At 54.1% G+C, this 13,003-nt stretch overlaps 1 protein-coding gene across 1 annotated transcript in view; it reads right to left on the bottom strand.

Annotated features, from left to right (window-relative positions):
• The window catches only part of OVOL1 (ovo like transcriptional repressor 1), an 8,785-nt gene extending 7,980 nt beyond the window's left edge, over positions 1 to 805 (bottom strand). The window contains exon 1 of the mRNA XM_069066363.1: positions 628 to 805. Within this exon, the coding sequence (XP_068922464.1) occupies positions 628 to 727 (100 nt within the window). The 5' untranslated portion in view covers positions 728 to 805. The remainder of the gene's footprint in view (positions 1 to 627) is intronic.
• Positions 806 to 13,003: the final 12,198 nt, after the last annotated feature.

Here is a 13,003-nt window from a genome sequence, read left to right as displayed (position 1 = left end):
AGAAGGAAAGAGGGAGGGAAGGAAAGAGGGAGGGAGGGAGAGAGAGAAGGGAAGTAAGGAGGGAGAGAGGACAAGAGGACTCCTTGCGCAAAGTGCTTCCTCTGCTCTCAGTCCCGGGCTGCTCTGAGCCCAGCTCAGCCTGACTCTCAGGGACCCTTTCTGGGCAGCAGCTGCGGGGCTCTGGCCGTTCCTTCTTGGCGCACTTGACAGCTGAGCAAGCCGCGGCACGCGGGGCGCACGCGGGCAGAGGCGCTGCTCATCACCGCCCCCCACTCTCACAGGTCCGCGCCCGGCCCGGCAGAGGATGCCCTCGCCCCAGGGGGCCCAGCACATGGTTCAGAGAGGTCGGGAGAAGAGACAGCGGGCCCGGGCCCGCGGCCGCCGGACACACAGACACACGGACGGAGAGCTGCCGGACCTCAACCCGCGGCGGAGCGGACCCCGCCGGCCATCTCCCACAAATAAAGGCGCCTCGCTCCCCAAACTGGCTGGCTCCGGTCTGTGCGCGCCCCAAAGCTCGCGGGGGCCCGGCCCGTCGGGGGTCGCCGCTGCCGGGCGGGGGGGCCCGGCCCCCAGCTCCAGGCCCGCGGGGGGCCCCCCTCCCCCAGCTCCAGGCCGCCCGCTCACCCGGCACGTAGATCTCGCCGCGCTCCTCGTCCGGGAGCTCGCTCCAGTTGCGCTTGCCCGTGGAGATGCACGGCTTCTTCACGAGGAAAGCCCGTGGCATGGTGGCGGCCGCCGGGGCAAGCGGAAGGGACTCGGGGGGCGGGCACGCGGACCGGGCCGGGCCGGGCCGGGCCGGCGCCGAAGTTCGCCGGCAGGGGTGCGAGGAACGGCCGCAGCGGCCCGACGCCGCGCCGGTGCCCGAGCCGTGCCGCGCAGGCCGCCGGGAGGGCCGAGGGCAGGGGAGCGCGGGCGCGGGCGGGCGGCTGGCTGGCGGAGATCCGGCGGCCCGCAAAGTGTCGGGGCGCGCTCTGGCCCGGCCGGCCCGACGGGCTCCCGCTTTATGGGCCGGCCGCGGCGCTCGGGGGGTGCGTGTGTGTGCGTGTGCGCTTGGGGTGGGCAGGGCAGGGGAGGGGAGGGGCCGGGGTGCTCCGGTTAATTAGCCCGGCCCGGCGTGGGGCGAGGACGGCGCATGCGTTGGGAAATAACGGTGACAAGTCACCTAGTGGTGCTACCTGCGGAACCGGCTCCCCCGGCGCCGCGGGGGGGCGGGCCGGGTCAGCGCGGGGCGGGCGGGGGGGCGGCCGGCCTGCCCCGCGCGGGTTTCGGGAGGAGGGCGCCGCGTGGCCGGCCGGCACGTCGGGTGGGGGCGGGGCGCGGAGGAGCCGGCGGAGCGGAGTGGCTGGGCGCCCCGCCCTGGCCGGCCGGCCTCTGCGGCGCGGTCCGCACTCCTAAGCCGGGCCCCTGGCTGGTGCCGTCGGTGCGCGGAGCCGCGAGCGCTCGCATGGGCCCCGACGGGCGGGGTGGGCGGAGGAGAGCGCGGGCCCGGTCCGGCCCCCTGGTCCTGGGGGCAGGCAGGGCAAGACGGCCCCCCGGCCCCCCAGCTCCGACGTCCAGTGCCCCGCGTCCTGATTCACTTTCTCAGAGCCTCGGACCCCAGCTCCTTTGCCCCGACCCCCCGGGCTTCCCCTTCCATCCATCTCCTGTGTGACACCGGATCAGCCCCGGTTCTCCGCCTTTAGAGTGTGCTCTGATGGTGACAATAAAGGCCTCCTAGTGGGGTCTTCAGCCCCCAAAGCAGAGACGCTGTTCTCAGATGGCTCTGCCTGTCGGGGCCTGGAGGGAGCCGGGCCAGGGCTCTCCAGGGACCTTGGCCATCATGCCCCCCAACCCTCTCATCTTCCACATAAGGAAACTGAGGTCTGGAGAGCTTCCCGGACTCGGCCCTGGGTTCAAGCCCTCTCTCCACTTCTTTATTGCTGATGAGTTGGGGGGCCATGGGGAAGCCTCGGCTGTAAAACCGGGACAGCAGACCTTGTACCAACTCTGCACAGGGCAGGAAATCCAACAGCTCTTCATTTGGAAAGTGCTCATTATTATTTGCATATTAGGAGAACAGAGGGCAGCAGTGGTTAACCCTAGCACCTCGTGACTCACTGTGGAATTTAGGGCACCTGCAGGGGGGCATCCACCTTGGGGGTGGGGGAGATCTTCAGGGCCCTTAAGCCCTCACACCACCGGAGCCTCGGCTGCCTTCTGAGCTGCCTTGGTCTTACCTTCCACACAGCTGCGTGCTGAGGCACAGAGGCTGCTGCCCTCAGGTAGAATGGCGACCCATCTGTCTGTCCAGGCCTCCTCGCAAATCTCTCCTCATCACCATCACCAGCATGGGACTATAGGAATAATAGCCAGCAGTGCCCTAAGACTGAGGTTTGCAAAATGCACTACAGATAGGTAGATGCTATTCTCCCCATTCTGCAGATCCATCTAAAGCAGGCTTCGAACTCAGATCTCCGTGACCCCCAGCCCAGCCTTCCATCCACCTAGCTGCTCCCAAGTCAAGCTGACTTGGGGAAAGTTTCTGGGCCCTCCTCCCTCTGGGCCCCTCTCTCTCGACCCAAGTTGCAACTGTAGTTTCTATCATGTGTGGCAGCCACCTTCTCATGTGATTCTCAACAATGAAAAAGTGCCAGATTTGGAATCGGAGCACCTCAGTTAAAATCCCGGCTCAGCTGCTTCCCCCAGCACATGGTCAGGCATTACCAGGGGCTGAGCACTGGGCTGAGTACCAGGGATTAGAGCTGAAAACTGACACCGTCTGTGCTGTCCAGGAGCTCCTGGTCTGTGCACAGCAGGTCGGAAGGCATGGTCCAGGGATCCAGAGGGGAGGATCTGGCTGTGCCCCATCTCAGCAAAAGAATCCTGTGCATTGGCTCCCTGCTCGTTGGAGGGGTGTGAGCAGCTGATTACACTCTACAGAGAGTGGACCCCAGGCCCACAGCGATTGGGAAGGGGCATTCCTAGTGGTCTTCATAGGCAGAAGTTGGATTGGGGCCATTAGAGGAAAAGGTCATCTATAGTCATCTGTGGTCTCCAGGACCTTCCTGGCAGGCTCTTCTCATCTGTCTCAGGGGGCTGGGATAAACCACCTCTGCAGTCCCTTCCATCCCTAAGTCTAGAAACAACTTGGGGAGGGGTGCAGCTAGATAGAGCAGGTAGCATTTGGTTTTACAGGTGAGCAAAAAGGCTTGGAGAGGTCAGCCGACTAGAGCAGGATCACCCAGATCCAGCGTTCTTCCCCCCCCCCCCCAGACTGAAACGTGACTTGCTGGCCACTCTCCAGAAAGCAGCCTCCTTACAAACAAGGACTTTATCCTGTCATGAATCCTCCGGCCCCATGCGTCCAACACACTCGGTGATTCCAAGTTGTTGCTGAATTGAATTGGGAGTGGCTAGTGGGGTGACCCCTGATCAGTAAGGACTGAAGGATTCAATTAATTACCAGCCAGGTGAAGTTCTAAGGCTGAGGATACAAAGACTGAAATGAAAGTTCCTGCCTTGAAGGACCAGAGAGAAACCTATTATGCACATGGATAAGGAAACCCAAAGCAACTGTACTGGGGCATGAGGGCAGGGGAGGGGGAGAAGGTAACATGACGTCAACATCTTTTGTATCTTTAGGAAAATCAGGAGCATAGTTCTTGCCCTCAAGAAGCTTCAAATCCTGAGATTCCGGACCTCTTCTCCAATGCGCGTGGCCCCTGAAGGCTGGCTCTCTGCTGTGGCTGGCTGCATCTCCCTCACTGGGCTCTTCAGGGTGTGAGCAGCAGGGTTTCTTCTCTTCCCCCCCCCCCCCAAATTAAAGATAATTTCTTTACTTTTCCTCCCCATTCGAAGAGAAAAAACCAAAACCTTTGTAACAAAACACGCAAGGTCCCGCAAAACCAATCCCCCATTAGCCAGGTCCAAAGAGATCCCTCGTGCGCCTGGAGCTCAGCGCCATGTTAGGAGGAGAGTGGCATGCTTCCTTTTCATTTTTGGACATGGCCAGTGTTTGCAATTTGGTTCTACTCTGCATATTTAGCATGAAGGTCTTATTTTTTAAATTGTTCAAGGGGTTGTGGGAGCCAAAAATAAATGCTTGTAAAAAAAGACATTAAAGAAAACTGCCCTTTTTTACCATATGACCATTTATTATTGGTCAATGGCTCTTATTCTTATGAATCTGATCCAGTTTTTTATATAACTTGGAAATGATACCTTTATCCAAGAACATTTGCTGCAGCAAAAAAGGTTTTTTTTCCCCAGTTAACTATTTTCCTTCTGATTTATCTGTACCGGTTTTGTTTGTACAAACGCTTTTAAATTGTATGCATTTTTCCTCTCTTTGCCCCCACCCCTTCTCTTTACAAAGAAGAGAGTGGTGAGTGAGCAGTGTGTACTGCACTAACACTTGTCTGTTTGATGCCCTCTACATCTGCCCTCCCCCTTCTCTTTGCCCAAAGCCAGTCCTGGGTCCTTCCTTACCTTTCCTTTCTTTTCAGACTTCCTTTGTGGTCTACCTGCTGAGGTTGGAATCTTTTGCTTGTGACTAATCCTTTCCTGAGGCCACCTTCTGCTTATTCCTTCTTCTCCCCTCTGCCGAAGTCCTCCAGTTTCCCTGCTGAGTTGAGTTTATTTCTTTATCAACCTGTGTGTGTGTGTGTGTGTGTGTGTGTGTGTGTGTGTGTGTGCTCTAACATCTTCTGACCTTCTGAAACCCACCTTTGCCTAACCTCCCAATGAAAGTGTGGTTCAAGTGATGTCTGTCACCACCACCTCCTTTTCCTTGTTTGTAGAATCTACTTGTACACCCAGATGACGTGAAAGAGTCAATTTCCCTCCCATTCCTTCCCTTTTCTCCTCTAGTTTCCCTTTCCCCCTTCCCTTTTATTTCTTATTTTAGGATTAACAAAACATACCAAAAGTACCCCCAGCCCCTTTGTCTTATTCAATTCAGTCTATGACTAACGTGACACTTTTTTCTTCTTCCCTATTAGAAGCGAATGCTTCATCCTCTTATAGTATCTTCTAATTGCTCAAAAGTATATTTCTCTCGATCCCCAGATTTATACTGCAAAGTTTCTACTCTGCTTAAGCCTTTTCATCAGGAGCACATGGAAATGCTTTATTTCATTTTTGCCCCAGTAGGCTCCTAACTCAGTTTGTCCTGCTTTCCAGGTCAGTTGTCTTTTGTATAAAGTACCTTAACATTTTCTTCCCCTTTTTATTTTTTTGAAGTTAATTTATTTATTTTTAATTTTCAGCATTCGTTTCCATAAATTTTAAATTTTCTTCCTCCTTTTTTGGAAACAGTCTTTTGACTTTAAATATTTCTTGTTGTCTCATGGAGTCATTAACTCATATTTGGTCCATTCTAATTTTCAGAGATTCTATTACTTGTAGTAAACTGTTCGTTTACCTTCCAAGTCTTTCCTTTAGTGCCCTCATTTCTTTTCTCAAGAGGTCTCCTTTCATTTATGAAATGATTTTTAAATACTCGCTTTATTTCTTTCAGGAATTCTAGTTGCCCTTATGGCCAAGCTGTGGGGGTTTTTTTAAGCTTTTATTTGTAGATATTGTAGACTTTTTCTCTCCTGGATTTGAGTCCTGGCTATCCATGTCTCCATAACACCTCTTTTTTATCTGTATCTTTTTTTGTTGATTTATTTTCCCAGTCTTACCCTCTGAATTGGGACTTTGTCTACAAGTCAGACTGTGCCCTTATGAAGGAAATGTTGAGGCCTTGCTTGAGCTTCATCTATTTTCTCTGAGGTCCCATTGCTGCTTTAAGCACTGAGATTTTTGAGTACTGTGCTTCTCATGGACCTCAGGGCAGTTCAGGCAGTGACCAGCAAATTCCCACTGCATCCTAAGCAGCATGACTGAGAGAAAGGTCTGATCATCACCTTTCTGGTTTGAACCCAGTTCGGCTTTGGGAAACACAACTGCAGACTTGCCCGTTTGCAGCTTCAGTAGACTACTGGGGCCTTGTTAGCTAACTGGAAGGACGTTCAGATTCAGTCAATAAACATTTTTTAAAGCTCCTACTGCGTGACTGATATTCTGCCAAGCCCTGGGGGGAAAAGAAGATGAAAGACAAACCCTAACCCTCCAGAGACTCACCGAGGCATGCAGGCCACAACATGCCATGTACTACATTACACCAAACAGGCTGCAGACAGGATAAAGTGGAAATAACCAGCAAAGCGAAGGCACCTGCGATTAAGAGGGGTTGGGAAAGACTTCTGGAAAGTGAGATTTTCGCAGGTGTTTGGAGGAAGCCAGGAGAGCTGCTCCCGGCCTCCTCTCCTTGACCCAGGCGTTCACCTGCAGCCCAAGATGTGGGCAGTCTTCAGCACCGTGGACATTGGAACCAGGATGTGTGGCCCAGTGTGCCAGTGCTGGCCCTCCGTGCCCCCTCAGGCTAAGCTGCAGCCCCACGGGGATCGGAACCACAAGGACTTCTGGCCTAGGGCCGGCCTCAGGCCCACTGTACCCCGTGCTGGCCCTCCGAACCCCTCAGGCCAAGCTTCTGGAGGGAGGCACACCTCAGAGCAGCTGCTGTTTGTGCACTGTTTACTTGTGTGGGGCTCAGGGCTGAGCCCTTTACAACTGTCATTTCACTAAATCTTTACAATAGCTCTGGGAGGTAGATGCTGCTATTATCCCCATTTTACAGGTGAGGAAACTGAAGCAAACAGGAGTGAAGTGACTTGCCCAGGGTCATACAGCTAGCTGAATTTGAACTCAGGTCTTCTTGACTCTAGACCAGGTGCCACCTAGCTGCTGCCTCTGGCATGGTACTCAGTGTCAGGCCCCATCCAGGATCCATCAGCCACCTGCTCCTTATCCTGGTGCCCCCCAGGCTCTATCTAGGCCTTGCTGATGGGCCCCCTCCCCAGGGCCTGCTGGCCTCTGGCTGAACCCTCTGCTGGGCCAGGCTAGGAAAATGACTTACTGAGGTTTCTCCTTGGGCATCCCAATCATGTTAGCCTCAGGGTCTTCCTTGATTTTTATTGAAACAGTTGTGGGAGAGAGCTGAGCTGCACAGCTCCCTCTGCTGCCGCCATCTTTGCTAGCCGGCGGGGTCTCTTTTGTCCACTACTGGCTCAAGCCCCCATCCCGTTGTGTTCTCCCCATCTTCCACTGTCCAGTGTCCATTAAGATCACCTCAATACTGTCAACAACACTCAATTCAACCCATTGATTTTTTCTCAATATGGATTAACCAATCAATATCAATGAGCTTTTACAAAGAGATTTATTGAAAAGATACAGCAACCAAAGTACAAAAAACACTCCTCTGAATAGAGCACCGGCCCCGGAGTCAGAAGGACCTGAGTTCAAATCTGGCCTCAGACACTTGACACACTTACTAGCCATGTGACCTTGGGCAAGTCACTTAACCCCAATTGCCCTGCCTTCCACCCTCTAAAAAAGCAAAAACAAAAAACTCCCAATCCCCACTCAACCATGTCATGCTCTGACCCCAGTACTGACCCTGGCGGGGAAGCAGGCTCAGACTGCAAAGGCAGCTAGGAAGATTCTTTTTTTTTTTTTTGCTTTTTGGAGGGCAATTGGGGTTAAGTGACTTCCCCAAGGTCACACGGCTAGTAAGTGTTAAGTGTCTCAGGCCAGATTTGAACTCAGGTTCTCCTGACTCCAGGGCTGGTGCTCTACTCACTGCACCACCTAGCTGCCCTAGCTAGGCAGATTCTTCCTGCCACTGAGCTCACTCCCAAGGGCCACTGGGTGCTGGAGGAGCTGCTCTTTGCTTGTGGGACGCAGTGTCAAGGCTGCTGGCAGGTCACTAATCAGGGCTGGCTTTTTCCTGGGCTTAGCCACTCGACCTCTGATGGTTCCACTGACTTTGCAAGGCACATCCCAGAAGACACAGGCAGGTGGCAGCCCCTCCAGATTCGGGCTTGTCCAGCAGGCCTGGCCACACCAACTTCTGAAAGAAGGAAAAAAGAGATTTAGCCTTTGGCGCCAAACTAAGCAGTGATTCAAAGGCTTTCTGTCCTTGAGGAGTAGGTCAGCAGGAAATAGCCAAGCGATGCCTGAACAGCATACTCCCAGGGCAGGACCCTCCGGCTGCCCAAAGCCTTGCCTGAGCAGGTAGCGGCAGAGCAGAGTGTGCATGCTCAAGATACTATGCTCGGGCCCTGCTCTCCAGGCCCCAACTAGGCAGGGACAGGTAAAAGACAGTCCTCAGCCTCAGAGGGCACTAGGCAGCCATCAAGGGAAGGGAATCACAGAGAGGGCCTGGGGGCTGGGCAGAGAGGCAGCAGCAACCGCCATGGTGGTCAGTGACTCTGTGCTCTAAACCCCAGGTTGTAATAGGCCATAGGATGATAGCTTTAGAGCATCAAACAAGCTTAGAGAACTGGTCTAGTCTCTTGTTACAAACAGGTAAACTGAGGCCCAGACAAAGCCTGGAGTTGGAATATAAGAATTCCTTTTACAACATAGCTGAGAACTGGTCAGCTGGCCTCTGCCTGAAGGTTTCCAATTCCATTTCACTTTGAGATAGCTCCAAATGTCAGCAAGTTTTTTCTTAGGTTTTAAGTGCACCAGACCACTACAGAGCACAGGACCTGCAGGCAGGGAGATCTGAGTTTCAAATCCAGGTTCAGACACTCCTTAGCTGTATGATCCTGGGTAAGTCACTGTCTGCCTGCCCCAGCTTCCTCAACTGTAAAATGGGGGTAGATGAGAGCGCCTGCCCTGTCAGGGTTGTTGTGGGGAGCAAATGAGATTGATACCTGTGAAGAAAGCGCTTGGCAAACCTTAAAGATCACGAGGCGACCACTAGCTCTCATTGAATGGCTTTTTGTGGCTTCCACTCACTACTCCTATTTCTGCTCTCCAGGGCTAAGCATTCACTCACTGAACATTTGAAAAAAGTTGCCTACTGTGTAGCAAACACTGTGCTGGGTCCTGAGCATATCAAAACCAAGACCAGAATATTTCCTGCCCTCAAGGTGCTTACGTTGTGCTGGTGACCTGAGTCACCCATGAATGGGAACCAGGATCCTCAGCACGGCCTGAAATCACCTAGAGTGCATCCTGAGGAGGAAGCCAGGACTTGAGAGAAGGGCCTCTGCTCTAGACTCCGTGAGGAACTGGGCAAAGAAGTGGAGAAAAGGCCAGTGGGGGGAGGGGGAGAGCATGGTCAAGCAAGGTCCCAGGCTCGGCGGGATCAAAGACTTAGAGTCTGGGGGCAGCTAGGTGGTGCAATGAATAGAGCACCAGCCAAGTCAGGAAGACCTGAGTTCAAATCTGACCTCAGACATTTAACACTAACTAGCTATGTGACCTTGGGCAAGTCACCTAACCCCAATTGCCCTGCCTTCCCACCAAAAAAGAAAAAAAAAAGACAGTCTAAGGGATCTTTCCGGAGGCTTTCAAGCACCCAAGCCCAAGGCTCTGGTTTACAAATGAAGCCCCTGGGGCCCAGAGAAGCTCAGTGACTTGCCCAGGGTTTCACAGCTCTTCTCACAGCCTATTTCTGCGGCAGGATTAGAACTCCTTGCCCCCATCTTAATGCTGATGATAATGGCTGACACTTATATGGCCCAGGAGGGTCTGCAGGGTAACAAGGTGGCCAAAGCCGGTCTCCTCCCACTACACAGACACCAGCCTAGCCAGGCCCTGGTCACCTCCCAGGGGCCACACAATGACCTTCCAAGCAGTTCCCCTTGGACCCAAGGCCAGCTGTCAGGTGACCTCCCCTGCTTTTAGTTATTGTAATAGTAATGGAGTTTTAAGATCCCCTGTACTGGCTTGGTTGAGTATTAAAACCCAGAGTTTGTGAATCCCACTTGTGGGATGGACTTGCTGACATGAAAAGAGAGGGCTGACCTGGGAGGAGCCGGCCATGGATTTGGAGAGACACAAGCAGAGAGAGGCAGAAGAACTTTTGGAAGCTGCATGGTGGAGGCAAGACAGAGAAGGAGAGAGGATTGCTGAGGGCCAGCTTGAGCTGCCCAGGACTTTTGAGACCTTATTTTTTCATTCATTGTTATTTTTTCATTTATTATTTACATTTCATTTATTTAGCAAATAAAGTTCAGCGGCTTCCTATTATCTCCCAAATCAAAGGCCATACAGTAGGAAGGGCCTGGTCACGCAGAGCTCTTAATGCCAAACAGATTGTGTTTGATTCGGGAGGTGATGGGGAGCGTGCCCTGACCATGAATGCTGTGATCAGAGCATGGCAGGCGCGCTCACCCCGGCCCCCATCTCCAGACTCCACACCTTTGCACTCGCTGCTCCCCATGCCTGAGGTGCCCTCCCCTCTTCCTTTCTCATCAGATTACAAACTTCCTTCAGCCCCCCTCCTGCTGCCAGAACTTGGCCTCTGGGATCTTTTCCACTTACCCACCTAGATCCTTTCAGTTCAAGTCTGAGGCTGGATTTGAACTCAGGAAGGTAAATCCTGATTCCAGGTCCACAATCTATCCACTGTGGTGCCCCCTAGCTAACCTCAGTAGTATTAGGGAAATTCAGAAAGAGGGTGATGGCAGGGAGGGAAGAGGAGTTCTCTCTGGGACATGTTGAATTTGACATGCCTATGGCACATGGGGTTCAAGATGTCCAGGGGGACATGGATGATGGGAGATTAGAAATTAGGACAAGAGGGGCAGTTAGGTGGTGCAGTGAATGGAGCACCGTCCCCAGAGTCAGGAGGACCTGAGTTCAAATCCAGCCTCAGACACTTAACACAAAAACTAGCTGTGTGACCTTGGGCAAGTCACTTAACCCCAACTGCCCTCCAAAAAAAAAATTTAGGACAGGAGTTAGGCCTAGCTATAGAAAATAATTAGCAGAGAGATGCTAAGGGGCAGACTGGATCATGGGAGCTGATCAGAGTACCAACTAGAGAGGGAGAAGACCCCCCCCTGGGACACCCCGGGGTAGTGGCAGGCTGGGTTCCATTGAGAAGAGGAAGACAGGAGCATGATTCCCTCAGGTTTAGGGGCCGCCAGTATGCTGGGGACAAGGAGGATGAGGCAGGCCACTTTGTAAGGGCTCTTGGAGCCATAAAGCCCAAGGAAAGGTGCCCCTTCAGTCAAAGGTCTTAGGGTGTGGTTACTCCCATTCCACAGATGAGGAAACTAAGGGCAGGGAGTCTGCACAGGAGTCGCACTAGCTCCTTTCATGCACCCCCAGGCCCCAGGAGACAGGGGGCCTTGCCTGTCCAAGGGAGCCTGGAGTTTCCTGGGGGGGCTGTCTAAAGAGCCCCAGATTTGGCTCATTGAGCCCTGGCTACTGTCCTGCCTGCCTCTGCCTGCAGTGGCATCCTGGAGAAGATGAAAGGTTAGGTCTCCCAGCTCCCAAAGGCTGGTGTGACCCTGACCAGGCAGGGGCACGTGGGGAGCCTTGGGGAAGCCAGGGCCCTTCCCAGGGGAGCCTCAGTGGGGCAGTGGGGAGACCTGGCTCCTAGTCCTGGCCTCTTAACTTTCTGCTCTGTCACAGGGAGACAAGCGGAACCTGGGCCACGCTGGGCCTCTGTCTCTTCCCCTGTAAAATGGAGATAATCTCTGTGCTGCCCACTTCCCAGGCCTCTTGGGAGAAAGTATTTTTAACCTTCAAACAGCCTAACACGAGTTATTATTAAAAGGGAGATGGGGGGTTAGGGTGGCCTCTGGTGCCCACCAGAGTTTCCTCAGGGGACCCCAGGCGCTGGTGGGATCTCCCCCCACTGAGGGTCACACATACCAGCCACCTCTTCCGAGGCACTTTGGAACCTCAGACAGACAGGAGGGGGAAATGAAGAAGAGGAGGAAGGGGAGCTGAGGGCTGCCCCCACTGAGCTGGGACTGACCTACCCCTGCTTTCCTGCCCTGAACAAACCACCACGGTCACACCGGGCCCCAAGCTCCCTCTCCTCAGAGGCAGCTCCAGACACCACTGAGAGGTCATTCCCTATTGGAGAGGAAGGTGGGCTCAGTGCCAGGACTGGTTCCAAAGGCTCCTGGGGAAGCCTGGAAGTCCCCGGGGAGGCTTGCCAAGGATCTAGGAGTTTCTTCTGGATCTACCATATTAGAAAACTGAAGCTGTGAAGAGGAAAGGGGTTCCGGAGAGGCAGAGCTGAGGCTTCTCAGCCACGGCCCGTGGCGTCGGCTCCTAGACCTGATGGTCAAATAAAACCGTCTGTGCTAGGGCACCCCCAACCTGCTGTCTCCTCTCATCTCTGGCCTCCCTCTTTCATCTTGACTGCTAATTAGCCAGGAGGCCTCCCCACCTCCAGCCTCTTGAGGGTCATTATCCCCGTTTTATATCCAGGGAAACTGAGGCACCTGGAGGGGAAGTAGTTGGGGCTGGGGTGGGTGAGTCAGGAGCTGAGCCAACAGGAGCCTGGGGCCCAACTGACTCAGAGGTCCTGCCAGACCGGTACCCAGGGACCTTCTTTGCCCACTTAGAATACACCCAAACACCAGGCGTCTCTCCTAGCCTCTCCCCCAGCCCCAGGGGGCTTGCTGTCTGGGCCCCATGAGTCTTTCTTCTTCCACAGCAAGGTTTCCCCTTCCCCTTCTGGGCTGCTTTGGAGTGCAGCTGGGCTTCGGGCGGTGCGGGAGGGGGCCTGGCAGCACTAGTTTGGTCCTGTCTCTGCTTCAAAGCCCTGGGCTCATTAAGACCAAAGGGCATTAGGGAGTCAGGCTGTCGGGGCCAGCATGCTACTGAGTCCCTGTCCTCTAGGGCTGGGCCACTGGGACCTTCTGTCTCTTGAGTTTGGGAGCGTGAGTTTGAGTTTGAGCAGAATCAAAGAAAAGAGCACTAGAAGTCTAAAGGCCTGGGCACTTGCCCCCTCTTCTCCTCTGGGAGACCCTGGATTTCTGCCATTCCTCCCCACTGGAATATGCAGTGCCCCAAAGGGAGCAGCTCTGACCTTCCATGCTCTATGTCCCCCCCAGCTCAGACATTCCACGTTCTATAGCACCCCCCCAGCTCGGACATTCTACGCTCTATGGCCCCCCAGCTCTAACATTCCATGCTCTATGGCCCCCCAGCT

The sequence above is a fragment of the Petaurus breviceps genome, unplaced genomic scaffold (assembly GCF_028583685.1).
Source record: "Petaurus breviceps papuanus isolate PSGF00001 unplaced genomic scaffold, PetGlider_PUasm1.0 90721, whole genome shotgun sequence".
NCBI classification, from domain to species: Eukaryota; Metazoa; Chordata; class Mammalia; order Diprotodontia; family Petauridae; genus Petaurus; species Petaurus breviceps.
Note: the sequence above shows the minus strand (reverse complement) of the source record. Positions and strands in the feature narration are given on the sequence as shown.